The sequence below is a fragment of the Pseudopodoces humilis genome, chromosome 16 (genome assembly GCF_049639895.1).
Source record: "Pseudopodoces humilis isolate 2021_Gansu_Grassland_sample_001 chromosome 16, ASM4963989v1, whole genome shotgun sequence".
Lineage (NCBI taxonomy): Eukaryota > Metazoa > Chordata > Aves > Passeriformes > Paridae > Pseudopodoces > Pseudopodoces humilis.
Window position 1 is genome coordinate 17,109,175 of NC_142215.1, and position 26,157 is coordinate 17,135,331.

A 26,157-nucleotide genomic window follows, 5' to 3' on the forward strand; every position below is an offset into this window, starting at 1 on the left:
GCGAAACCCGCTCCCGCACCGCGCCCGGGAGGCTGCCGGCGGTGGGCGCCGGGCCCGCGCTGACCGAGGTTCCCGCCCCTCGCGCCCCCTCACGGCCCCCGCGGGGCGGTGCCAGCTCAGCCCGGCCCTCCGCGGCTCCCGGCTCCCGCCGCCGCGCCCCGTCCGCGCCGCGGGGCTCCGAGGGAGCGGGGGCCGTGCCCCAGCCATGGCCGGGCGTGGAGCGCGGCTGCGCTGCGGCCGCCCCCCGTCCCTGCTCCTCCTCACCTGGCTCTGCGCGCCCCTGCTCGGCCAGCCCGGAGCCTCACACGCGGGTAGGGCGGCTCGGGGCGGCGCCGGGGGGTGAGGGTCGGCAGGGCCACTGGGAAGAGGAGTGAAGGGTGAAAGGCGCTCCGGTGAGGAGCCAGGAGGGTGTCGGAGGGGAGGACTCGGCCGGCCGGGGGTTCTGAGCCCACCTGGTGCTGTGCGGGGCCGCCGGGGATGGAGCAGGTGTTACCGCGGCCCGGGGGTCTGTGGGCACCTCTGCCCTCCCCGGCTGTGCCCGGCTGGGAGCGCGGGGAGCGGGAGCAGTTCCTGAGGGGAAATGAAGAGGGATTTTGCCAGGGGGGGAACGCCGCCGGCGATAGGGTCTCTGGGCACCAGAGACCATCGTTTTCCGCGCCATCAACTTTTTTCCCGGACGAGGTTAAGGCAAGGCTGGTGCCGAGTCCGGTGGTGGCTGCTGAGGGACGATCGCAGGGCTGCGCTGGCTTTGAGAAAACGAGCGGGACTCCCCTCCGGAGGCCGCTGTCAAACGGGCTCATCAGGGCTGCCCCCTCACAGAAGAGGGAGAAAATTTCTTTAACTACAAACTACAGCTTTTCAGGTGCATTATCAGTCTTGACTGCCTCATATTTCTTTACATTACACATATTTTCTAAATGTGTATGTATATATATATATATATATCTTTAAAGATCTCAGCTGCCATGGCTTTCAGTTTTTGCTCTGCTCACTTTTTGAGAGGAGGTGCAGTTGTAGCTTTGTGGTGCGTGCTCTGCATCTGCCTCTGGTACAGAGGTAAACTTGCAGAATATATTTTAATAACTGGAATTTTGTATATGGATGTGACTGCACGTGAAAACCCTCTTAAGAATTTAGAACTCTCTTGAGTTTGGTTGTGCGTTATTTCTTTGACTTCAAAAGAGGCAGTCTCATAATTCTATCAGGATTTAACTTTCTGAGTTGAAGGATGTAAAATAGCATGTGAAGCTGGAGTATTTATAGAATTACACAAAGATTAAAGGAGCAAAATCACTTGCTCTTCCACACGTTTATTTAGAAACAGTTGTTTTAAAATGTTGCCCTTACATAATTTGTAAGTACATTGCCAAGAGTTTTGCAGAATGTCTTGAAACCCTAAGTGCAATAATTACAGGCAGAAAGAAAATTAAAGAAAGATAAATTTGACTCTTTTTTTATATTAACTGAAAATTGGAAAAGTGGTTGTGAATATGGTTTATGGAAAGTTGATTGTATCGACATAGGTTTTGATTCAGCCTACAAATACTTAGTCTGTTATTGCTGAATGTGATTTAAAAGATTATTCTTTGTCTCAACATTTGGAAAAGTAGTGTTTTTCATGTTTTTCATGAGAGAAGATGCAAAATCATTGTGTTACATTATGTGATTTATATGACTGCATATAATTACCTGCAGTCAGGGTAAGCCAAGTTTTGCCTTTTGGCACAAGCCAACAGTTTTGACTTCACTGAGACCTGATCGTATATAGTGAGGCTAAAGCTTTCTTTTCACAACTTGTTTTTTCTAAAATAAAATGAAATTTGCTATAGGAGTGCTTGTAAATTAATTTGGTGTTTCCTTCAGTTAATAATAAACTAATATTTTATCTTGGATAACTCTGAATTGTCAGGAGAAAATAATTGCTGATTTAAAATACAGTCAAAGTATAAGTTTTGTTCTTGCTCTGAATTTTAAATTAACAAGTTAGACTCCAATGCCCAAATGGAGTTGAGGTTAAACAACAATCTCTAGCCCTGCTGTGTCGTGCTGCAGACCTGTGATGGTGTTTCCTTGGCATTTCATGCATCCAAGCGTTTTCCACTCAGTTTAACAGATCAAATCCCTCTCCCTATGCAACAGGAAGCTGCAAACCTTCCTGCTTGTATAGGTTTCTTGTGATTTTTCTCTTAAAATATTTTGTGCTTTCTTTAGAGATTCTTAGGGGGATAAACGTGAGCATCAATCCGTGGAGAAATGTCTGTATTGATTTGTAGAAGGAGCTGTGGAAGGAAGTACTTGCATAGTTTCCCACTTTTTAGAATGGTAAAAGCTGGGATTGTTGTGATATTTTAGGTTTTGAAATCTCCTCCTCTTTATCTGGTTTTGAGCAATGTAGCTGATTTCTGTGAGCTGTTGGGTTCTGTGTTTCAGTGTATCCAAGACTAGAGTGGAACTGAGTGAGCAAAATGCTCCTGAGGCAGAAGGTAAGGCCAGTGCCCAACATCTGCAGCACCCAGGACTGCACTGGCAGCTTGTGGGAAGCATTGGCCTTTCTTATTTCCATAATGTCTTTTTTACACACATTTCAGATTTGTGTTTAATTCCATGACACATAGCCTCTACATTTATAAAAGGCTCTATTTATCAGATTCTACACACTTGTTCTTCCTTGTGCTCTTTCCTATCTGCACTTCTATACATGGTTTTTGCTGCTTGCTTTCTGCATTCCTTGGTGCTGACTTCACAGAACATCTTCAGTCTTTACTGATAGGTCAGCAATCAGTGAAAATGATGCAATGATTAAAAGTGGTGCAAAGAGAGATGACAAAATCCTGTATTTGTTACAGGAAAATCCTCCTTCCTTCAGAGTGACAGGCTATTTCCCCAGAGCAGGCTGACATGAAGCAGCCTTTTCCTGTGGCCTGGCTGTTGGGCAGGGAGGAGGATCCCAGTTCTCTCTGTGGGAACTGAGTGGAGCACATTAGCGTGTCAGTGAGCTCGGGAGGAAGTGCTGTGGCATGGCACAGACCTGCAGTTTCAGCTGCAAGCAGCTGTCACTGCTGCTGCAGAGGTCAGGAGGCTCTTTGGCACATGGTGTGGATTTACCCTAGAATCCATAGGATGGGTATTCAGAAGGGGATGCTTGTAACTTTGTAATGGTTGTAAAGTTGTAACTTTAGCATTTTAAATTTTAGTTGAATGTAAGAAACACCTTTCCTGCTTTCTATGAGCAGCTCTTGTACCTCCGCGCATATTGGTAAGTACTAAGCAGTATTGCAGTTCAAAATTCCTCACAGTTTCATGTCCAATATGTAATTTTATTTTGCTACTGGTTGGTTGGAGGTTGATGTGCTGGGTAAGAGAGAAGGCCCAAATCCTCCCAGTAACTTTAAAGCCACCTTTTCCATGCTTATAGGTGTGGTGTTACGGTTTACCTTTATTTTTTTAAATAGAGGAGGAAAAGATAATTCTGGGAAGTTCATAATGTAATAGTTGGCTTTTCTGACTTCTGTTCAGTAAATGGAATAGTGTTAGTATTGCTGCTTTGACTTACAGACATCCTAGTTAAGATGATTGTGATCTTTATAAATGCTTGCTGTTAATTAAACTCTTGACTGTTACTGGATTCTGGGTAATTGCTAATGCATAGAAGGAAAAGTAGGCCAAAAAATTAAAGACCATGCAGGAAGTATGACTCATGATCCTTTTCAAAGGGCCAGAGGAATCAGTATAAAAATAAAATTTCAATTTAATACATTACCTGTCTTTTCTACCTAATGAAATAATGATGGGAGATCATCTTAATAAATATACTAGAGTACTGAAGGCAGGTGTACTGTATATATTCATTCACCTTCCAGATATCTAAGCAAATTATTTGTTGTAATATGTAGCAGTTAGATTTGTGGATAATAGTTTGTGTTATAGTAGCCCAGAGTTAAATAATACAATGTTAACTGAAAAGTTTGGTTATTTTGCAATGCTTATTGTCCTTAGTAGTAAGGACAATAAACATTATTCTTTTTTTTTTTTTTTAAAAATGGTATATGATTATAAACATGCATTAGTAATATATACTACTTCTGAATATACATCTTAACATTGCACTTCTAAAAAGGGAGCCTTTCCCTTTCCCCAAGGCCTCCTTTGAAATTGCACCCAGTAGTGATGTGAAGAAAACCTGAAATTATTAATGCTCAATTCTGTCAATTAGAAAATGCTTTGAGTTACACTATTTAAATCAGAAAATGCTTTGAGCTGCACTGTTTAATTTGTAAGGGCCAGTGTTACACCTGCACTGCCAATCTTGCTCTTATACCCTTTATCTAAGGAAGTGCAGAGGAATACAGAGTTCAAAGAAAGCTTATTATTTGGAGAAACATGGATTGTGATGTTCTCCTATTTAAAAAGAAAGATTTATGAAAATACCTCTGGGATCAAGCCTGTAACACTAAGTATTTCAATGGTAATTCTTACAAAAGGAATAATGTCACTAAATCATATTAAGATGCTAGGAAATTTAATCCCATAATGGTACAGTAAATTACAAAAGTATTATTCATTTTTAAAACCCATTTTTTGTTTCTTATCTACAAAATTTAAAAAGTCAGCCATTAGCAACCCATGCAAAATTTTGACTTGAGAATGTTAATGTTAAGATGAATAGATGTGTACATGTTTTATCATGCTATTCATGCATCCAAGGTCCATGTAATGTTTCATCCAATTTTCTAAATAGTTCTTCCAAAGCACTTTAATAAAAGAGTTTGTTAAATACTAATAGAGGAGATGGTAGAACTGAATTTTTAAATACAATATTTTCAAGGTCAAATGTTTAATTAGAATTTTTACTTAGCCTTTTGTCAAAAGTGTTCTTCAGCTACTTCAGAGTTTTAAAAAAATTGAATCATAGTCTGCTTTGTGCATAAACATTTTCTCCTTTGTGCAGAATTAAAATTTAGGCCATCCAACATCATATGTGATTTTGGTGTGGTTTTTTTGTTGCTTTTTGTTGCTTAATATGGACTCATACTGAGGGGCAATGAGAAGAGTTTAAGGTGTAAATAATCAAGTAAACATTGTCATTGGGAGTTACCACTGAACAGTGCAGAGAGCTGGCTTGGATTTAAACTACAGAGGTTACCTTACCTCAATAAAAATGAAGACATTCAAATTCAGGCAAGCTTTCAACTGTCCTTCAGAGGCTACGGATCTTCTGAGTACTTTTTAGTACACTGAGTTGGTGGCAGGAGTGAGTGTTGCCATAGTCTCTTGTCATCTGATTTAGTATGAGATTGTGCTTTGAGTTGTTTGTTTGCTAATCTTGCTAGTCACAGGTTTTAACCTCTTTCTGTTTTTCTCCAACCAGCATAGCTGCTCTGCTGCCTTAAGCCACTAAAACTGTTTTACCTGTTTTCTTCTCTTTACATTTTTCCACTTGTCACCAGCTCTTCATGATTTTTTAACTGATGTTAATACAAGCAATAACTAAGAATCACAGCTCCTTGTTGTAATGTTAAAATCATAGTTACGTGAAAAAGAGATATAAAACATACGCAGTCTGTGTAACAAATTATTTGAATGGCCCTATTAAATAAAATGCACAAGGTAGGAGTGATTACCTTTTTTTTTTTTTTTGCCAAGTACTGTTACCATTCCCAGCCTCCTCATGGAGCTTTCCTTTGTTTAAGATGTTTTTTCTAGACCAGTTTGCCCCAGTCTATTAATAAACAGAGTAAACTAGAAATACTGAAAAATGTGGTTACATCTGTGATCAGAAAAAAAAAAAAAAAAGAAATAATTGAACTATATTGTTAGTAAATAATGGTCATTTTAATAGATCAGGAAGTATACTGTAGGTCTGAGTATAAAATGTTTGAAAAATAATCTGTGAGTATATAAAAGTAGTAAAGGAACATGCCCCCTTTTAGCACAGCAGAAGAGATGCTGTGTTTTAAGAGAAACTTAATCTGGAAACAACATGTACCCTGAAGATGCTGTATCCTTGCACAGGAGGTCATCTTACAGGAACACAGAAATGGTGAAAGTGCAACTTTACCTCTGCACTGCTTCAAGGTCAATTAATGGAGAGATAATATCCGGCTGCATACTCAGTCTTAAATTGTATGAAAAATTCAATTGAGAGTTGTAACTGGAGGAGGGAAATGTAATTAATGCTAATATAAAAATCAAGTATTTATGAAATATTAGCCTGAAATATACACAAAACCATTCATAATTCAGGAAATAGGGATATAGAAATAAAGAAATTAAGTTGTGTCTTCAGGAAGCATTCTTTTGGATATCTGTAAAATGTAGGGCTTGGCAAATCTGTGCATAGTTACAAATAAAAAGAAATCACTAGCTAATAAGAATATACTGAACCGGTTAAATATATTAAATATATTTTTGGAACTTGTACATTTACAAGAAAACTTGCACGTGTGCAACATTCTGTTGCTGGATTGTTTTTGGCAGCAATTCTTATGTCCTGTGAGTTTTCCTGTATCATCCTGAGCTATGGTACGGTGTAAGTTGCCCATCAGTTCTTTACACATCCCACAAGTCCACAATCTTGAAATGGAGACGTGTCGAATTGTAGGACACGTACAAACAATATATCTCAAAGAACAGTAGGTTTATGAGCAAATTAAATGGACTCTAAACAGAAAGATTTGTATTTTGAAACAGAAGGTTGATCTGTCTTAAACCCCAAATGTTGATTTGGCCCACAGCAAGAACCATTCAGCAGCATATTAGTGTAGGGTGAGACTTGGAGGAAAAAGAGGTCCTGCTGCTCCCACTTTGCTGATCCTGTTAAGTAAGCTACGTTCTGCTTTTGCTGCTACTATTACTGCAGAGAAATCTGGTTAGTGTGTGAGATAATAATATTTCTACTGGACTGCCGTGCACCTGCAGTGCCAAAGGTGGGGGACTGCCTTGCTGGGCTCTGCAGTGCTTTAGGTGTTTCATCCAAAGGACCTGTACATGAAGCCTTTTGCAGCACAGTAAGAGTGCATTGCTGTCACACTTTGATGAGTGAAAGTGAACGTAAAACTTAGGCTGCCATCTTAACTTGTCTACGCTGTAGTGGCTGCAGTCACGTGGGACTAAGTTAGATCAGTTCAAGTCAATGGCTTAAGTGGTGTTAGCCAAGCCTCTGCCACAAATTCTGGAAGTGCTGGTCAAACTCTGGGGTAGCTTTTGCAGGTTTTGTGGGAATGAGAACTGATGCCCTATGAAGTGTGACACTACCTGACATACGGTGTAGTCAGCCCAAGCAATTCTAAAATCTTAATTCTCTTCCTCTTTAATTGCTGATTTACTAAATGTTGATGGTAATGAACTTCAAGTAGACTTTATTTATGCTGTCTTTAATTGATACTTTGTTTCCTTTAGCTTCTTTTATGAGAAAGATTAAATACCACCAATGTTTTTCCTGCTTGTATCATTCTATTTCTGTTATTTATTTATGACTAAATTCACCTCCTCTCCAAACAAAGTAATGTTAATCTTTTAAATCTCTCCTTGTATGGATGACTGTCTCTGGTTTTAATCTGTTTATGACATTCTCTGGTGATTTTCTGCTTCTGTTATATCTTTTTTTAGATGGATGCTGTTAGTGAGCACATAATTTCTAGAGAGGTCATGCCACAGATTTATGTAATAGCATAATATTTTAAGTATGCATTGAAAAGAGATGGTGATGAGCTCCTTTCTTTTGTTTATGCTGTCCCTTAAACTGGTGATAATAGTTGCTATGTCTTTTCACTTTTAAATTTCATTGGTAAGTAGTAAAAATCTTTATCTAGAAGATATTGTCAGTGTTTTCTGGTGGTCATCCTAATTTATGTCTGGGGATTGGAGACCCTTCCATGCAAGGTGATGTGTTTAGTTGGCAGTGGCCATTTTCAGGTCTTTCACACCACCTTTGAAAGCTGTTCTTACTCAAGTTATTTAGCTGGAGTCTGATTTTCCCTTTTTTCCTCCCCTCTCTCTCCATCTTCCCCAAACTGACCCCTTGAGAGCTATGAAAAAGAGCTAGAAAGGTGCATTCCAGTCCGTGTAACATTAGAATGGGTAGAGTCGACTGGTAAATAGTTTGGCATATACATCTAAGATACAAAACAGTGTGAGGGAAAGTGCTCTGCAAGTGCAGCAAAATGTATATACAATAAATATGCCCAAACATTAGAAGAAATACATTAAACATGAAGAGACTGAAGTTTCAAACTGGATTGCAAGTTATGCAACATTCTACAGATGTGTAGTGTGGATGTAGGTTGACAGAACTTCAGTCCCTCATAGATCAGCTTTCAGCTTTAGGGGAGTTCCATAGTTGCATGGCATTGGGTAAATGGTATAAGAGCTTTTTGCCTACTGAGATTATCTTAATGTTCTTGAATCATCGATTTTAGAATAATGATAATGGTATGAGGATGCTAATAAAACCAGGTAACTTTATAAAATTCTACTTCCATGACCTTGGGCATGCTTCTGGAGAGAAGGGGATGAGATGAGAAATTGAACTCCACATAAAAAAAGCTGTAACTGTTTGGACACAAGAATGCAGATGAACACTGCTCATTTGAATCAATGTTATTATTTTTATTTTTTTAATATAGCTGTATCTGAACCTTCTTTTATTGCTAAAAGTGAAGATCGTTTGTTTAAGCATTTATTTGAAGACTATCAAAGATGGGTACGTCCAGTGGAACGCTTGAATGACACAATAAAAATCAAGTTTGGCCTTGCAATCTCTCAGCTAGTAGATGTGGTATGTATAGTAAATAAGTTGTGTTTTTTCCACTAACTTTAAAAAGAGCATAATTTCATGTGAAATAATTGTGCCTGTTAAATACAATAGATTAAACATTTTAAATTATTATCAGTGTAATAAAAATGCCCTGTAGATGGATATATAATGTTCTCATATAAACATACTTAGTGATTAGAATGCTTTCAGCAGTGTGTTTTGTATTTTAAGTTACAGACCTCTGTGAACTAAAGCAGCTATTTCCTATGGATAGATTATTTTTTGTGATATATGCTTTATTTCACAGGATGAGAAAAATCAATTGATGACAACAAATGTATGGTTGAAACAGGTATGTGTAAAATACTGATGAAAAATTCTGAAGCTTCATAATTGCAAATCAAAATTTGGGAGAAGCTTTTCTAGTTAATTGTATATTAAAAAAACAGTTCTTGCATGAAATTTTATTTCACATGGTATCTTTATAGAAGGTCCCTGGAAAAGCTTTAAAGGATGAATTGTGACAAAAATTAAAAAACCATAACAACAAGGCAAATAAAAGCTCCCCAAATTAAGAGAAATCTGATATGGCATTGCATGGCTATTTAATATACCAAGGTGTAAATATGCAACCATAAATTGCTGCTTCAGTGCAAAAGTTTTGCTTTATTAAGAAAAGTGTCATTGGTGTATTCTTCTGTATAATTGTTTTGAGGTCTTTTTCCTGTGGGATATTTGAAATTTTTGGATATGCATTATTGAAGAATTCCAGTTTCGAAGTTAAATATGTTTGCTAGAAGGAAATACTTCTTTCTTTTAAGAATATTTGGATTTGGGCAGGAAAAAACCTCCAGCTTTGTAATTGTAAGAGTCCAGTGCTAAACTTAATTGCCACTATCTACTTGGGTAATGCTGCTTACAAATCATTCTTGATTTACCTAAGAAGAATCTTTGCAGATGCTGGGTATATGGACTAGCTTATGGAATTATTTTTGTTTGTGTTAATTCCTTTCTGTTTGTTTGTTTGATTTTTTTCCTTTTGCTTCCCATTCCCTTCTTTTCCAGTAACTTCAATTTTAGGCCAAGTTTTTATTTTTAGGAAAGCTTTGAGACTAGTCAGCAAATATGAGATGACCATGTGGGTTGATGATTCTTTGTGCCCTCTTTAATAGTTTCTGCAGATCTTCTTGAAGTTGAACCAGTTTTAAGAGCTGGAGCATGATGGGGTTTTTGTATAATGAAAATGTCTAAATTGCTTCTGATTAGCTTCCAGTCATTGGTATTCATCCAAAACAAGCTTTTTTCAAATTTAATTTATACAATTAAATTACATTATAATAGCTCTTACTTATAAATACATGCTCTGAAAAAGGAACATCATATCTTCAGTTCTGTACAGAAACATTATCAAGTAGCTCTTATAACAGAAAACAAATACTGAGTGAGGTACTACATGCCTCCTCAGCAAATTCATTGTTTTATGCAAATTTTAGAAACCAGTTTGATTGTTGTTAATTGCCTTGTTATCTATTTTCATCTGGTATCACCCTGCTTGAATGCACTTCCCAGTAATAATGATTTTTACATCTCACATATCCACAGGAATGGATAGATGTAAAATTAAGGTGGAATCCTGAAGACTATGCTGGAATAACATCTATCCGTGTCCCGTCAGAATCTATTTGGATTCCAGATATTGTGCTGTATGACAAGTAAGATTTGAATCTTTTAATACAAAATGCACGTACTTTATAACTTCACTGACCAAACTACTTCTAGAAGGCTCATGGGATAGACATAATGTACATTTAGTGGGCTCAGAACCTGTGGAGCAGCTTGTCTCTGAATGAAAATGGACTTCCTTAATATGTTAAATGTCAAATGTTTTGTTTCTGAATGGAATTTCTAGTCCCTTTGAAAAGGTTGTTTTCATTTTGTTGTGTAAACTTTTTTCTTAATTGGAAAAAAATGTCTTGTACAGTGCTGGGTAAAAATAGTGTAGAGTGATGGGAGAGAAGCAACTAATTTATGTTGTTGTAAGTCATATTTAGCTGTTGGGATGCGACACTGATCGTTGGGTTCTTTTCCCCTTGGACTGATTGATGAGAGAGAGGCAGTTTTCTCTTGTTCTGACTTGGTTGTTTATTCTTCTCTTATCTATATTACATATATACAGAGTACAGGGAGCTATATACACTAAGATAGAAAGGTGCAAAATGGCTAACAAAGAACTTCTTCAACGCTTTTTATATGTCTATTTATCCAATTAACAAATGCCAAGTAAATTATTTTTCTTAGTGACCCAATGACCTGACACCTGTGTGCTGCACTGCGGTATCTTCTATCCAATCACTTATTATTACCCAAAAACCCCTACAAGAAGAAGATGAAGAAGGAAGAAGAGACAAGAGACAACACCTTAAATCCTTCATCTTGTTTTTTTGTTTTTTAAAAGAGCTTAAACCTTAAACTCTAACTTTCTTACCCAGTGACTTAAGAAAACTCTCTAACTTACACACTCACACTCTTAGTTTCTCTATTTAACAGTTGTTTCCATGGTGTTATGTGAAACTCAGTGTTTTCTTGGATGTCAGAGCCAGGTATCATAGATAAGGGCACACACTCCATGCCTCTGACTCCAACATTTAGCATGGAATGAAAGTCAGGTACATTTAACTGTAAGGGGGGCTTGGGTTGTTTTGATTTTGTTTCTTTTGAAAATTAGCTGATCTCAGAAACTATAACTTTTCAATTAACCCTCCTGCACAATTCAGGTTCATATACAGTGATTTTACATTTCCTGACTTGTTGAGTCAGGATAAAGGGCTGTTGCAGTGATTGTAAATTCAAGTTTGGACACAAGTATTATTTTACCTGTTTTGTGACTCTTTTTCTTTAATAATTATGATTTAACCAAATTTAAAAGTACTTATTCTGTCTTACTAATAGAAACACCAGAGCTGGGTCATGCTCATGTTAAAGATCAGGATTTTACAATCCTTTCATAAATCATTGGGACCATTGAAAGTTGCACAGGTCTTTTCAGGACTTGAAAATATTCTTCAGTCTTCCAAAGTTGTTTGCCTCTGTGAGATTCAGATTTGAGGAAAAAATTTGGCTATGAAGACAATAAAAAAAATTTTTGCTATCAAGGGATAGACAGCTGAAATGACAATAACAAAGCTTATTTTCTTCTTTGAATACACCCCCACGCCCCATTGTAATTGCTTGCATTTATCTCTTCTTTCAGTGCAGATGGGCGTTTTGAGGGAACATCTACAAAAACTGTGGTAAAATATGATGGCACCATTGCTTGGACTCCACCAGCAAACTACAAAAGTTCTTGTACTATTGATGTAACATTCTTTCCCTTTGACCTTCAAAATTGTTCAATGAAATTTGGTTCCTGGACTTATGATGGCTCACAGGTTGATCTAATTCTTGAAGATTATGATGTTGACAAAAGAGATTTTTTTGATAATGGAGAATGGGAAATAGTGACTGCAACAGGGAGCAAAGGCAATAGGACTGATGGATGCTGCTGGTATCCTTTTGTTACATATTCATTTATAATTAGACGTTTGCCACTTTTTTACACTTTGTTTCTAATTATTCCTTGTATTGGGCTTTCATTTTTAACTGTCCTTGTCTTCTATCTTCCTTCAAATGAAGGTGAAAAAATTTCACTCTGCACTTCAGTACTGGTATCTTTGACTGTTTTTCTTCTGGTTATTGAAGAAATTATTCCATCATCTTCTAAAGTTATCCCGCTCATAGGAGAGTACTTGGTGTTTACTATGATCTTTGTGACCTTATCCATTGTGATAACTGTCTTTGCTATCAATATCCACCACCGCTCCTCGTCCACACACAATGCCATGGCACCTTGGGTTCGCAAGATATTTCTGCACAAGCTGCCCAAGCTGCTTTGCATGAGAAGCCATGTTGATAGGTACTTTGCTCAGAAGGAGGAAACAGCAAATATGAATGTATCAGAATCATCCAGGAACACCTTGGAAGCAGCTCTGGATTCCATCCGCTATATTACGAGACACGTTATGAAGGAGAATGAAGTTCGCGAGGTGGGTGCATTAGTCCTGCTACACTGATTTTATACAAGTGGAAATTAGAAAACCAAGTGTCTTACTGTGCAGTTGCATATTAAAGATGTGCTACAGATTCCCAGCTTTTGTACTTTGCTGAAAGTTATGTAGTTGTTTCCAGTGGAAAAAAGTGCAAATATGGTACTCTACTGAGAATATTTGGCTGATACAGTTCAGTATTTGGGGTCTTTAAAAGTCTTTGCTTTCTTCTAGAAGTTCTTGTTACTGGTTCCATGTTGTAAGACACTTGTCTGTGACAAGAGCATCTACTGTAACTGTTCCCTACAGCACTGATGAGATGATGGGAGAAGGAGCTCTTTTTCACTTTATTCTTGTACCTGAAGGCTATCTTGAAAAATTCATTTGTCTTATATTTTCCAAATAAATTCTGCCAAGGCTTACCTTGCAGCTTTCAGTTCCAAATAAAAACAGTTTCAGTGCTCTAACTTATATTAGTTTAAATACAGGCTATAACCATATGTTGGTCATATTGTGCTCAGATGAAACATGGACTCAATGACTTCCTAAGTTTCTCTTCTACCCTTACTATTATTTGTCCCTAAGTTTTATCAAAAGAGGCTTTTTTTCAGTCTGTGCATTTGCACTCTGAATTATCCTTAATGAATGTTTACAACATTTGTGTAAGAACATTAGAAATCTGTTTTCTTCACATGCTTTTTAAGCTAGCACCATTGGTACATCAGAAACTTAAATGCAATTTCCAGTCTAGTGTAGAAGCTTATAGAAATATAGAAGTTTGTTGTATACTGTCTGTTTCTGATGGCAAAGCCTGAGGTTCTTTCAGTCTATATGGGAATTTCTGTCTTCAGAAGGTTCTGGTTGCTGAGAGCTCTGTTCAGCCATACGAGATTAGGAGTAGTGTGCCTCCTCTAATGTGCCTTCTCAAGACATGATTCTGACATTGTCACAAGGGATGTGGCCTAGATTTTTAATAAATGCATCTGCTGTACTGTTAAAGCAGCATCTAATAACCCTGCATTGTATGAACAACAGAAATAGAATGGTTTGCTATTAAATGCATCATTTCCTGTAAATTAAGGGTTGACTGTGAGAGACAAGTAGTATTTCGTTTTTCAAGTGTAATGTTGCTTACTATAAACCTTGGAAATTAATATACAGCTGACCAGGGATTCACTTGTTTTATTATTTATGGGCTCCAGAGAATGCAAGCTTTATTTACAAAAGTTGTTAATAAACACTAGACAGCTAATACTATTGTAGCCTTACATTTTAGGAAGCATTAGGCTTGGACAACTCCAGTCCAAATCCAAGACAATTGTTTGGCAAGGTTTTATTTTGCTTTCATAATTATATCTGCAATACTTGCAAAACTGTGTATAGATACGAATAATTTTATCAAAAAGGAAAGTAGTCTTGAGTATTCTGTGAGTATTCTCCCCAGTGTATAATTCTGTGCAGCAGTAACTTTGCAGCCTTCAGCAATTGTTTGGAACACAACAGCTGCTTTGTACTAACAATTTTTAAAAAAATAATATTATTACTATTTGGGGGATTTGGTTTTGGTTTTCTGGTTACTTTTTTGCTGTCAGTTGGTGTTGGTGGTTGTTTGGGTTTTTTTTACAGCTTTTACTTCCAGCTCCTGCTTGGGAATTCCACTTTATGATGTCATGTGCTATGAATCCTGCAGTACGTTAGAAAATGGCAGGCCAGTCTCATCCCTACAAATGAGGATGTTTGGTGCTTGTCAGGTTCAATTTCTGCATCAAAATCTACATTGCTTATCAATCTTAACAGAGGGAAGCTTGCACCTGTTCTAACTTACAGTATTATTATAAAATATTGCTCAAAAGGGTTATCATATGTACATGGTTGAAAAAAGCATACTTTGAAATAACTAACAATTGCAGGATTTGGTACTGTGTTTTTACCTGTTCTTGCACACACTGACCAACTTTTGTGCTCTTTGTGTTTTAGGTTGTTGAAGACTGGAAATACATAGCTCAGGTGCTTGATCGAATGTTCTTGTGGGCTTTTCTTCTGGTTTCAATAATTGGATCACTTGTATTATTTATTCCTGTTATTCATAAATGGGCAAGTATAATAGTACCTACACATATAGGCAGTACAAATGCATAAAATATCTTTGGGGCCATGTCCTGCTGATCTGGCTCTAAGTTTTGCAGTAGCTCTGTTTCCATGCACGTTCTTTGTAGGCGTGTTTCTGATAGAGTGAAAAAAATTTCCAAAACTAGAAAATTAGGTTTATCTTAAAGCATGGCATTCCCAGGACACATAGAAGTCCATTTGCTTATTACCAGTCTACTGAGTTACTGCTAAGCCAACTCAGAATTAAAAGAACCTTCTCAAGCCATGGCATGTCTGATTTATCAAAAAAGCATACACTGACACCTACTGTGATATAGAAGGATTTCAGTTTTTTAATGATGATCACTGTAGTCCAATTATTTAATTACTAGATAAATTGTTATACTGAATATTAAATATTTGCAGTTACACAGTAGAGTTGCTTAGTTCAATTTAGTATATAAAGGAGAATTTTTATAAGTTCTCTTCAATGTGTTGTAGAAGTCTGAAATTTCACCAGAGTAATTTAAAATAATAATAAAAATACAAGTTAAACTTCCTGTGTATCTAATATACAACTAAGAACAGCAATTTGGCCATGTCTGACCTTTATAAATTTTCACTGGAATTCGCTGCTAAATTTTAAAACTTGTTAATTCTGTGATACCAACATGAGCATTTAATAAGCCTTAAAATGCCTAAAGCACGTGTGTATATTGATGTCTCCATCAATTTTGGAAAGGAAGGCGAAGACAAAGGCAGTTAACTAAGTTCCCAAAGTGCATAAGTATTCTAAGGGGCTGGAACATTCAGATTTCTTTACCCTTGATGAAGAATTGCAGGCATGTTCATTATTTCCTGTCTTTGGGTGTTACTCAGAATTAAGAATTTAAGCACAGGCAGAAGGAATTTGTGGAGTGGCTTTCTGAAGGAAATGGGTTATAAATTATTATTGTGTGGAACCAAATAGAGATGATTAATGATTTTCACATTTGTTAAACTGAATTTAAGAGAACTACCTTGGATTAGTTCTTTCACTTATAAAACCATATGTAATTCTAAACACCAAGGACTTAGAATTTTCAATATTTTCTTTTTCCTAAGATCATTGAAAGCAAACTTAGAATTTTTCCATTATTCCATTAAAATATGTCCTTTACATTGATTCCAATGCTACCTTTCTTCCTTTCTTAATAGCTTTATTTCTGGAAAAGACTCTAAAATAGTTGGGTGTTTTCCTACACTAAAGTTTTTTCAGTATTGTTCATAATACAATTTCATCCTGTAGGCCTAATACAGGAGTGCCAGGCTAGAGGAAATCTTAGGAAGTTTTTGTTTGCTTAAATTACCACATGAATAATAACATGTTTAGGTGAGAAGCTTAAATGTAAACTGTGGTATCTTTGATAATTTTAAGTTTTTATAGTGATTATGAATTCGAACAGATAGATATTTCTCCCACACCCCCTCCCAGATCTCCTTTAGAATAGCCCTGCACTGATTATAATAGTGATTACTTATGATATAATTTATATATAACTAAATATTTATTTCAAAATGTTTTAATCTGCAGGATATTCTTGGTTTTGTGTAGCTTTTAAAGGCTCACAGGTATGGAAATGATATCAGGCAGGCCTTTTGGCTTTTTTCCCTTTTTTTTTTTATTAGCAGTTAGGGAGTCACTCTTCAGTTACACAATTACATCAGACATTAGATACATGTTTCTTTTATTCCAATCATAACTTTAAAGGTTAATTAGTAAAGATTGTCTGGTTTAATTCATTAATATAAGACCTTTTAACTTCTCATTATTACTGAGGTTAAACAATGCATCAATGACTTTCTATGTGTTCAAGTTGCAGAAATACTTCAGATAGCTTGTTTCCTCTTCAAATACAACATTTCTTTTTAAAGTCTTCCATAGGTTTGAATTACTGAAATTTACCTGAAGAGAAAGCAAAGTGAGTACAACTGTAGATTAGATATATATCTTATTTTTTTAACTCTGCATTTCATCTCTTTCTCCTTGTTAAATGATGTCTCCAGGCTGCCCAGTTATATCATGATGGACAGCACATTGCCCAGTGGAGTCACTCTGTTATAGTAACTCACAGTTTTTGCAAATGCATGAATTTCTTTTAGTGACTTCTAGTCTGATCATGATAGATTCAGATAACATAGCTGACACTGGAATCCTTGGGGTCTTTTGCTTATCAGGTGTATCTGAAACAAAATAATGTTAATATACTCAGAAGCATGGATTTTTACTTCTGTAACTTACTGCTGAATGTATTGAACTGTAGGTAATGCTACCGTATAGCATTCTGTCACTCGCTCAAAATAAATTTTAAAAAAAGGCACAGTTTTCAACAGTTTGATTCTCTTTATTTTCATAAATATCACTTGATACATTGTATTTCCACAAAGTTTTCAGTTTGGTGCAGAGAGAGCAGTTGGTATTTTTACAAAATATGCTCTGATTACAGTGTTTAGTTGCATTCTTTATTTGTGATCTTAAATAATCTGCAATTACTGATTAACAAAAAAGATATATATGCCTAAGCAACAATTTTAACACACTTTACAGGACTATTTTTGTCTGCCTGCCTTCCCTTGACATAAAACACTTCACTACAGCAGGATGCCTCTGTATCCAAACTATCCTGTCAGAGTGTTTTGATCCTTTGTGTCACTTGCAGACTGTCTTACTGTGTTTTACTCGTACACAATTTTAAACGTCATTAGGTTTGAGCAGCTTATTTTCCTGACAGCCTTCACATACATTTCAGTCTGGGATACACAGAGTTTACTTTATGGCTGCTTTATTACCATAATCTATTATTTACCTAATTGTTTTCCTTTTGTAATAAACCTCTCTTCAGTCCTTTCTTGCCACTGTGTGGGTCAGTTTGTACAGCAGGTGGCAATGTCTGCATTCCAGCCATTTGGTACTTGTGCTTGCCACCATTCCATCCTCCATACATGGACCCCCCTATGAACTCCTTCCAGAAGATCCTGTCATGCTGTGAAGAGGCTTGGCACCAGACTACAGAACAAACCTAGAAGCCCAAAGCATTCAACGCATCTTGACTTTCCAAATATTCATGGAATTTTCCATTTCTTTGTTAACTCCTGCTTAAATCATTCCTATAAAGTTTAATATACTAACTCCATCTTCTCCAGTTATTGCGGGAAGTAGCTGTAAAGCATAGCTTGTATTACTTTGAGATTATTTGTCATAAAAGTTCCAAATAATTTCTTTTTCTGCATTTTGAACAAAGCTGTTGTGGTCAAGTGAAGTTGAAGCCAAGAAAGATCCTTGTTCTACTACACATGGAAAAGACATGAGGTGCTGAGAGGGGGATGCAGAGTTGGTTGGCAGTTTTATTTGATTTCACAACATTTTATTTAATCTTTACATTTCATCTCCAGCCATCAGAGGTTGTAAAAACAATCCTGCTGTTCCTAGAATACATACTAGGATGAAAACCCATAGAAAAATACGATCAATTACCATGGCAACATATTTCCAATCATCCTGAATCTGAAAAGAAAAAAAAAGAATAACAAGTTGTCATGTTTATTAGGTGAATAAGTTGCATTAGCAATAATACCATTTCATATAAGAAGCACAGTTATTTCTGTATGTAGATATCCTTATGAATACACAGCTTACACATCTGTTCTCACTGACAAATGAATTAATCTTGAAGAAGCTTTATTTGAATATGCTCTTTGGAGGAAAGCCAAAAGCTGCTGCATCAAATCCAGAAAGTTGTTCACCAAGACACTGGACTTGAGGAGACACAAGTTCTCTATTCCAAAAATGAAAGTGTAAAACTTCACATTCTTAGATGAACAGGTTTGTCCAGAAAGCGATCCTGAAACGGACTGCTCCTACTGGTATTTAGGTAGTATGTAAAAAGCAAAGATTAATTGGTATATAATTATTTGGTACTTTATTATGTAGTACTGAAATGTGACTGTTTTCATTCATGATGTAAAATTTATCTCTGTACATTTCATGTAAAAAGGGAACAAAGTTTCAAAAAATCTGATTTTTCCAATTTTTTTTTAACAGTGAATTTGGTAGCAAGAGTGACAATGAAGTATTCTATTTGTTATATATTAACTCCTTAACTTATTTAGTTACTATTGAGATTATAATTCAAATTTTTTGTTTTTCACAAATGGTAAGAAATGAATAATGCATTTGTTGTTTTTGAAATTTGTTCTTTTTAGCTTAGAACTTGTTTGCTAAGGGAAACTTAAAAACCCAAAGCAACCCTATGTTTTCTGTACCAACTAAATCTAAATAGAGTTCTGATTTCAGTATAAACAAAATGAAGTTATAATGAAGTGCCACAGTTCAGGTATTTAAAAATTGTGATGGTGTGTCTACTACTCATAGTATGTTTAAGGAATATGCTAAAAAAACCTTCTCTTTTTCTCCTTTATTGTATTAAGATGCAGCTTTATGAAAGATGTTGGTCCCTGTCTTACAGTAGTGGCCTCATTTAGTTATAGCACTTTGCATCAGCAACAAGAACGAGCACCATCATCACTGTGAGGGACATTCATTCCTACATTTCTGTTGATGGTAAGCTGTGTGAAGGAGAATGTAACTTTCTGAAGGCCATAGGGTCAACAAATTCCACTATTTAGATTATAACTTGGAAAATCCTAGTATCATCTCTCATGGGATGGGTGCTTTTGTACGTTCCCCTAGGAGTGGTTACCTTAACATGCCTCACTCAGTATATATATTGTCAATAAAGAGATCACTGTGCAGCAGAGCTGCTTCTTAATTAAATAAGTTCAAAATTGTACATATTTGTAATACAGCTTGTGTAGTTTACTTGCATATAATAATGATCTCTTTTATCTTTCTTGTCTGAGATCTTTTTCTTACCAAACACTCTAATGGCAAAATGTATCTGCAGTTTGAATAACAGTAAATATGTTCTTACCTCTTTTGCTTCATTCTGCATTTTCATATTTTCTGCAATGTATTTCACACTTTCAATAGCATCTCTCATTTCTGGTGACAGAACTGAAAATGAAAGCATAGGATCTACAGACTCAGAGCTTGAACTTCTAGTCAGATTGCCACTGAAATCCGAGAACTTTGTGCGCTGATACTGACAGCAGCTGCATGCCATATCTTGACAAACAAAGCCGTCTTTGCAGCATTTGGTTTCAGAACCGTTGATGCAATTTAAGTTTGAAAACTCAGAAGTGAATAATGGTTTTGGCTTCGGATTACTCTCTTCATCACTGGCAGGCCTTGTCATGAACATGATCCGGGGAAGTAAGTTCAAGAAAATAGTTCTCACCCACATGGGCATTGTGTGTGTCTTGGGTGTTCTGTAGTGCACATTTAGTACAAATACTGTAATGACAATCGATAGAGTTACAAATATCATGGTGAAAAGGAGGTATTCCCCAATAAGGGGAATTACCAGGGAAGTAGAAGGTATGGTTTCTGTGATAACAAGAAGGAACACTGTTAAAGAGAGAAGCACTGATATGCAGAGTGTCACCTTCTCACCACAGTCTGAGGGCAAATAGAAAACTAATACAGTCAGAAAAGAAATCAACAGACAGGGAATAATCATATTGATAGTGTAAAATAAAGGTAAACGCCTAATGTAAAGAGAATATGTGATGTCTGGATATATCTCCTCACAACAGTTGTATTTGATGTCATGTTTATACCCAGGAGCTTTAATTATAGCCCATTCTCCACTCTCCCAGTAATCTTTCAGGTTCATTGTAGAGCCAATTAGAACTAAGTCGATTTTGGCTTTGTCGTAAGACCAGGAACCAAACTTCATGGTGCAGTTCTGATAATCAAATGGGAAGTAGGTTACATCTATTTTACATGAACTTTTAAATATAGCTGGAGGTATCCATGTCACATCACCCGTGTATTTTAAAAGGGCCTTTGTCTTGTCATCAACCTGGAAATCCCCAACTGCACTGTAAAGCAAGTAAAAATAACAAAAATTAGAATGATCTTTGCCAGGTAGTTTCATATATTCAGATCATACACATTAACTCTTTATTCTGTTTTGGGGAAGTCAGCAATTACGTGTTTGCTTGGAGCTAAATTGCTCATGCAAGACTGACCATCATAAATTTGCATGGTTAAACTGAAACAAACAGCTCTATAAACTCACCAGGGAGGAGCTGAAAGCAAATATTATCCCTTATTAATAGCATGGCTTGATGCAATCAATATTCAAAATGGCAAATAACAATTGCAAATGGCAGTCCAACTAGATGAGTCCTGTGGGCCCTTTCCAAGTGAATTATTTCATTCTATTCTAGATTGATCAAGCACATCAGAATTCAAGGGATGATAAGAATATTGCTGGTATTTCCACCTCTTCCTTGGACAGTGCAGGTAATAACTTTGGAAGGAGGGATTAGTGTTGGGGTGTATCTTTGCATAAGGAGTGTAAGAGGCTTTTTTAAGTCACACTTTGCTAACTTATATGATCCAGTTGAGTATATGAAAAGATAAAATTAAAGGGTAATTTGAAGTTTTAAGGCCCCAGTTAGAAAAGGAGTGTCATCACTCTTGATCCATAGACCTGAGTTTTGGATCTGTGTAGCTGAGTCCATTTTATTGAGAATTGCCTTCTTACAGATCAATTTAGTTATGGTTTCACTCTTTACAGCCTCAGAAATTGACATCTAAATTGAATTTTATCTGTAGGTTTTATTTGTCAAAGGTGTCAAGTTGTGAATTTGACTGCTAAAAAGCTAGAATTTGCATTTCTTTCAGTTAATGTTATGACTCGCTGAGGCTTGTGAAGGGGAAATGCCAAGTTTGCAGCTCCAGGTTAGAGCTGGATCCTGCCCAGTGATTCTATTATAGAATACATAGCTGGCATGAAGGTGAGAGCAGCAATGGGGGGATGCAGGACAGAGGTGTGTTGAAAAGCAGCATTTCAGTGCATTCTGTAAACTTGCTGCTGATTTGCTGATTTTTTTTTTTAGAACTGGTAACATCACCCCCCCTCTCCCTGAATTAAGAAGTTAAATATGCAAGAGCCTTACTTGTTATATAAAACAATATCTGGCTTCCAGATCTGGCCAGATGGAACTCGGATGAATTCAGCACCTCCATAGTCTGCTGGATTCCACCGAAGCTTGTAATCATTCCAGATCTAATTATGGTAGAAATGAGTCTATGTTAGATTTGTGAAGAAACTGAAAATCATTGGACTAGATCTGAACCAAGTGCTGAACCCACTTCCTGGGTTGATTTACTTTGGATACTACAGTGTTTAGATGTTTCTTTAACAAACACACTTGTGTGTGGTGTTAGTTCATATGCAGATTGTAGGTAGGCCTAGATATCTAGATGTTGTTGGTCATACCCATATATGACTTAAATATATGTGACTCTGGCCCAGGAATGCCTACTCAGTTGCTGGAAAAAGCTGAAAGAATAAGACACTCTTTTGCAGAGAGTGTAGGACTGTAATAATAACTTTTATCTCAAAAAAACAAGTATCTGTGGGACAGTAAGAACAAGTTCCTGGAGGCTGTGGTGTAAGATGTGAGCATCAACTGAGGGACCTGGGGTCAGAGAGAGCATCTGCGTGTTATGGCTCACGTAACAGCCTCAGTCACTAGCACTTGTTAAACCCCCTTTTAAGGAACTTGAATATCAAGCTTAAGGTAGGAACTGAGTTGGTTGCTAAGGGGACTGCAACGGTGAGTAACTGCATTTTTAAAAAGCATTTTTAACATGAAGTACATATTTTTGGTTTGTTGCCACTTTACGGGAGCTAACCAGCACCAAGTGGCGCTGGGTGGGACCTCCGTGCCGAGGCGCTTCCCTTGTATGTCTGCCAAGGCAGCGCGTTTCGAAGTCTCCAGAACAAAAATCTTGTATTTAGCGACTGCAGTAAGTGTGGCCGTAAGTGTGGCCGTCTTCCTCTGCTCCAGTCCCTTCCCTTCCCTTCCGTCCCCGCGGCTCCACTCCCGTTCTGTCCCCGGCTGCCTGGCGGTGCGGCGGCCGCTGGGGGGCAGCAGCGCCCCGGGGATGGGCCCTGGAGGCGCTGCTGGAGAGGAGGGGGGAACCGGGGCTGCTCTCCCGGGATCCTGCCCAGGGCTGTTCTCCCGGGATCCTGCCCAGGGCTGTTCTCCCGGGATCCTGCCCAGGGCTGTTCTCCCGGGATCCTGCCTAGGGCTGCTCTCCCGGGATCCTGCCCAGGGCTGTTCTCCCGGGATCCTGCCTAGGGCTGCTCTCCCGGGATCCTGCCCAGGGCTGTTCTCCCGGGATCCTGCCTAGGGCTGCTCTCCCGGGATGGGTCTGTGCCCCGAGGGACCCGAACCTGGCGCCGACCCCGCAAGCCCGGTGCTCCCGGAGCCCGCAGACGCCTCGCTGGGCGGGCGGCTCCCCCCGCCCTGGGTCGCCCCGGCGGAGCGGGGAACACTCCCACGCCGGAGGGGAAGTGAGCCAGTGCTGTCCCGGCTGTCACTGAGCGCTACTTACGTGCTTCAGCCACAAGTTGGTTTCCATTATCTGGTTGACTTCGTCCTGGAAAAGAGAGGAGTGTCGGAAGAAGCGCCGGCCCTGCCGCGGTGCCCGGCGGGGCAGTACTCACCACCTTCACCAGCTGCGACATGGACACCTCGAACTGGATGATGACAGGGTCCGAGACGTTCTTGACGGGGCGTACGAACTGGTTGTAGCTCTCGAAGAGGGCCACGTAAAGCCGGTGCTCGGCCTCGGAGCCGCCGCAGCCTGCGGAGGGCACGGGGTGAGCGGCGGGCCAGCCCCGAGCGGGGCAGGGCAGCCCCGGCACTGCCCCGACTGCTCAGCAGCATCTCTGGGCGCTGGGCAGAACCCCAGCCCCGCCTAAGCGGGGAGCACTGTGCCATGGGCGCATTCCCTTGGGCTGCGAGGAGAGCAGTGCAAGGTAATGCTATGACAGAGGTTTTCTAACAAGTCTGCAAATAAGGTAATAGTTTCGGGGAATTACTGAAGAAATGGGGCTGGAAAAGCCCTTTCCCCTCACAGTCCCAGATCCTCAGACCTGTCAAGGCCACAGGGCTGTGGAGCAGAGGAAAGATAAAATATAGCCCAACAGACCAGGCCTTTGGTAAGGGGTCGGAATGCCTTGCAATAGAAGTCCCAGGAAATGAGAAATCTGAATCATGTTTACACGATTACAGTGAGTTAACAACCTGCTTCTTAAAATATATTTTAAAAAGCATTAAAATTTGCTTAACTGTTAACATTCAAAGACTTTTAAGCATGCTCCAAGAAATATGCTAATTACCTCTTTATTATTCTAAGTATTTTTTATTTATAACAGATTCCTATTGTCCTTTTGCCGCTCATAAGTGCAGTTCATCATACCCTGTGGCAAACAAAAAAGCTGCAAACTGAAATTCTTAAACGACAAGGTACTTCACCTGTTTCAGGATGAGGTGTGAGAGCCTGTATTTTACATTGCCATTTTACTACCAAACTATCTAGGCAATAACCATCCTGACACCATTAGAAGCCAGTGACCTTTTATTTTTAGAGGGCTATAAACTCTCTTCTGGACAACACATCCTCATGAATTCTAACTGAAACACCAGAAAAGGTCTGTTTTGTCATTAATAGATAGCAGTATGCAAATTTGGCAAAGACACAAAGTATTAAATCACAAACAAATATTCTACATTTCCTTTGAAAAAGAAATATGGATATATATGAGATGAATATTTGCAATGACATGTTTATTTTCTGCCAGTTGTTTTTTAGTAGATATAGGGGGGAGGCAGAAGTATCTGCAGGTGATAGACTACACAAGGGAGGTGTTACTTTCAAATCTGTGAGACCTCACCTCCCTAAGACAAGGGTTCCCCTCATGTGAAATTATTCAGCTAAAAACTCTTTTGTTTGTTTTTGGTTTTGTTTGGTTGATTTTTACTCCTTGTGCCTTCTCTTGTTCACTCAGACTGCAATTTTGTTTTCAGATTAGTGAAATCATTCAAGCCAACTTGCTAACTGAAACTTGAACACTTTTTAATGGCTAGTCTTGCCTATATTATTTCTTGATACCTTCTATCTCTTAGATTGAGATTTCCTGGAATAAATACCCCCTAATCTTTTAGGTAAATAATTTTAAATCTAGATCTTTACAACTATTATTGTCAATCCCAAACTGCCAGCCTTTTTACATGTCATCAGCACTCCAATTAAATCTAGCATCCACTGCTTCTAGAAAAGTGCATTCATGTGGTTTTTTTGTTTAAATATTTTGTGCTTTCCGTATCTGCAGAGAGAAGATGTGCTGTTTGCAGCACATACTTAAAGCTCTTTAATGTTGTCACTTTCTTGTCTTCTCTGCAATATGTGAAACCACACCTTTATGTGTGAGGTGCTTTTCCTTCATGTTAAAATGGCTTTATGTGTCCTGTTTGGCATCTTTAATCAGGACTACCTAACTACTTTGCAAAGATAAACTCCCCCCCAAAATGAACAACAGGCTGTGTAATAGAAAGAGCTGTACCACAATTCTGTACATTTGCCCCTTAGGCTGGAGCGCGCTTCTGCACTTCCTAAAAATAATTTGCACCAGAACCATCTCCTGCTCCCCTTTTCAGCCCTCCCTTCACCATCAAAGAATAACAAATTCAGGATCACTCACCTTGACAGAGAAAACAAACAGCAGCAGTTAGAAGGAGGGTGTTCAGGCTCTCCATGGTGTTATGAATTACTGCCTGTGAACAGGGGCTGTTGAGAATGAGCTTCGCTGCCAGGACTGTAGAAGCACAGGGAGCAGGGAGGGCTCGGCTCCTCCGATGCATGAAATGCCTGCAAGCAGCAGCCAGCAGGACCCTGAGTGTGCCTCTGCGCACTGAGCTCCCATTAGCTTTGCTGTGCTGCCCCCTTTCAAGCTACCCAGGCTGTCAGAGCTTTGGAAATGGCAAATAAAGTGCAGGAAATGCAGATGTTGTTGTAGGCAAGGAGCAGTCTTCTGGCACAGATAGTGGGCAAATGTAAATGTAAATGTAAAATGATACATAAATGAGCCTGGTAATCTGACAATGCTGAAGAGTTTTCCAGCCAGCTGCTATATGGGATCCTTATCTATCAGAAGCTCATGCCAATCTCCTAGGGGAAGTTTAATTAATACAATAATTAATACAAATATATTTAATAAAACAAATCTTGTAATTTAATTGTTCTGAAATGAGTATCAACATTAGGGA

At 38.4% G+C, this 26,157-nt stretch overlaps 2 protein-coding genes across 4 annotated transcripts; one reads left to right on the forward strand and one right to left on the reverse strand.

Annotated features, from left to right (window-relative positions):
• The first annotated feature begins 196 nt into the window (after positions 1–196).
• Positions 197–14,985, forward strand: CHRNA5 (cholinergic receptor nicotinic alpha 5 subunit). 3 transcript variants are annotated; one of them, XM_005521738.3, is made up of 6 exons: positions 197–311; positions 8,625–8,776; positions 9,063–9,107; positions 10,358–10,467; positions 12,006–12,837; positions 14,815–14,985. In XM_005521738.3, the coding sequence occupies exons 1-6, from the start codon at positions 206–208 to the stop codon at positions 14,974–14,976; spliced, it is 1,407 nt and encodes a 468-aa protein (XP_005521795.2). In that variant the 5' UTR covers positions 197–205; the 3' UTR covers positions 14,977–14,985. The 3 variants fall into 3 exon arrangements, with proteins under 3 accessions (XP_005521795.2, XP_087919050.1, XP_087919052.1); XM_088062926.1 differs by lacking the exon at positions 197–311 and adding an exon at positions 3,205–3,256; XM_088062924.1 differs by lacking the exon at positions 9,063–9,107.
• CHRNA3 (cholinergic receptor nicotinic alpha 3 subunit) lies at positions 14,886–25,752 on the reverse strand. The gene is made up of 6 exons (XM_005521403.3): positions 25,593–25,752; positions 23,553–23,692; positions 23,441–23,485; positions 21,994–22,103; positions 19,896–20,907; positions 14,886–18,469 (listed from the first exon to the last, which is right to left on the reverse strand). Exons 1-6 carry the CDS (start codon positions 25,750–25,752, stop codon positions 18,341–18,343), a joined length of 1,596 nt encoding a protein of 531 aa, XP_005521460.3. The 3' UTR covers positions 14,886–18,340.
• Between the last annotated feature and the right edge of the window lie 405 nt (positions 25,753–26,157).

Bases quoted from the DNA above. Each gene is read 5' to 3' on its own strand.
- CHRNA5 (XM_005521738.3), top strand. From the start codon at position 206: ATGGCCGGGCGTGGAGCGCGGCTGCGCTGCGGCCGCCCCCCGTCCCTG. The intron at 312-8,624 runs GTAGGGCGGCTC...TTTTTAATATAG, and splicing joins GCCCGGAGCCTCACACGCGG to CTGTATCTGAACCTTCTTTT. The intron at 10,468-12,005 runs GTAAGATTTGAA...CTCTTCTTTCAG, and splicing joins GATATTGTGCTGTATGACAA to TGCAGATGGGCGTTTTGAGG.
- CHRNA3 (XM_005521403.3), bottom strand. From the start codon at position 25,752: ATGCATCGGAGGAGCCGAGCCCTCCCTGCTCCCTGTGCTTCTACAGTC. The intron at 20,908-21,993 runs GTAAGGCTCTTG...CTTGCTTTACAG, and splicing joins GATATTGTTTTATATAACAA to TGCAGTTGGGGATTTCCAGG. The intron at 18,470-19,895 runs GTAAGAACATAT...TTTTCTTTTCAG, and splicing joins TGCAGAATGAAGCAAAAGAG to ATTCAGGATGATTGGAAATA.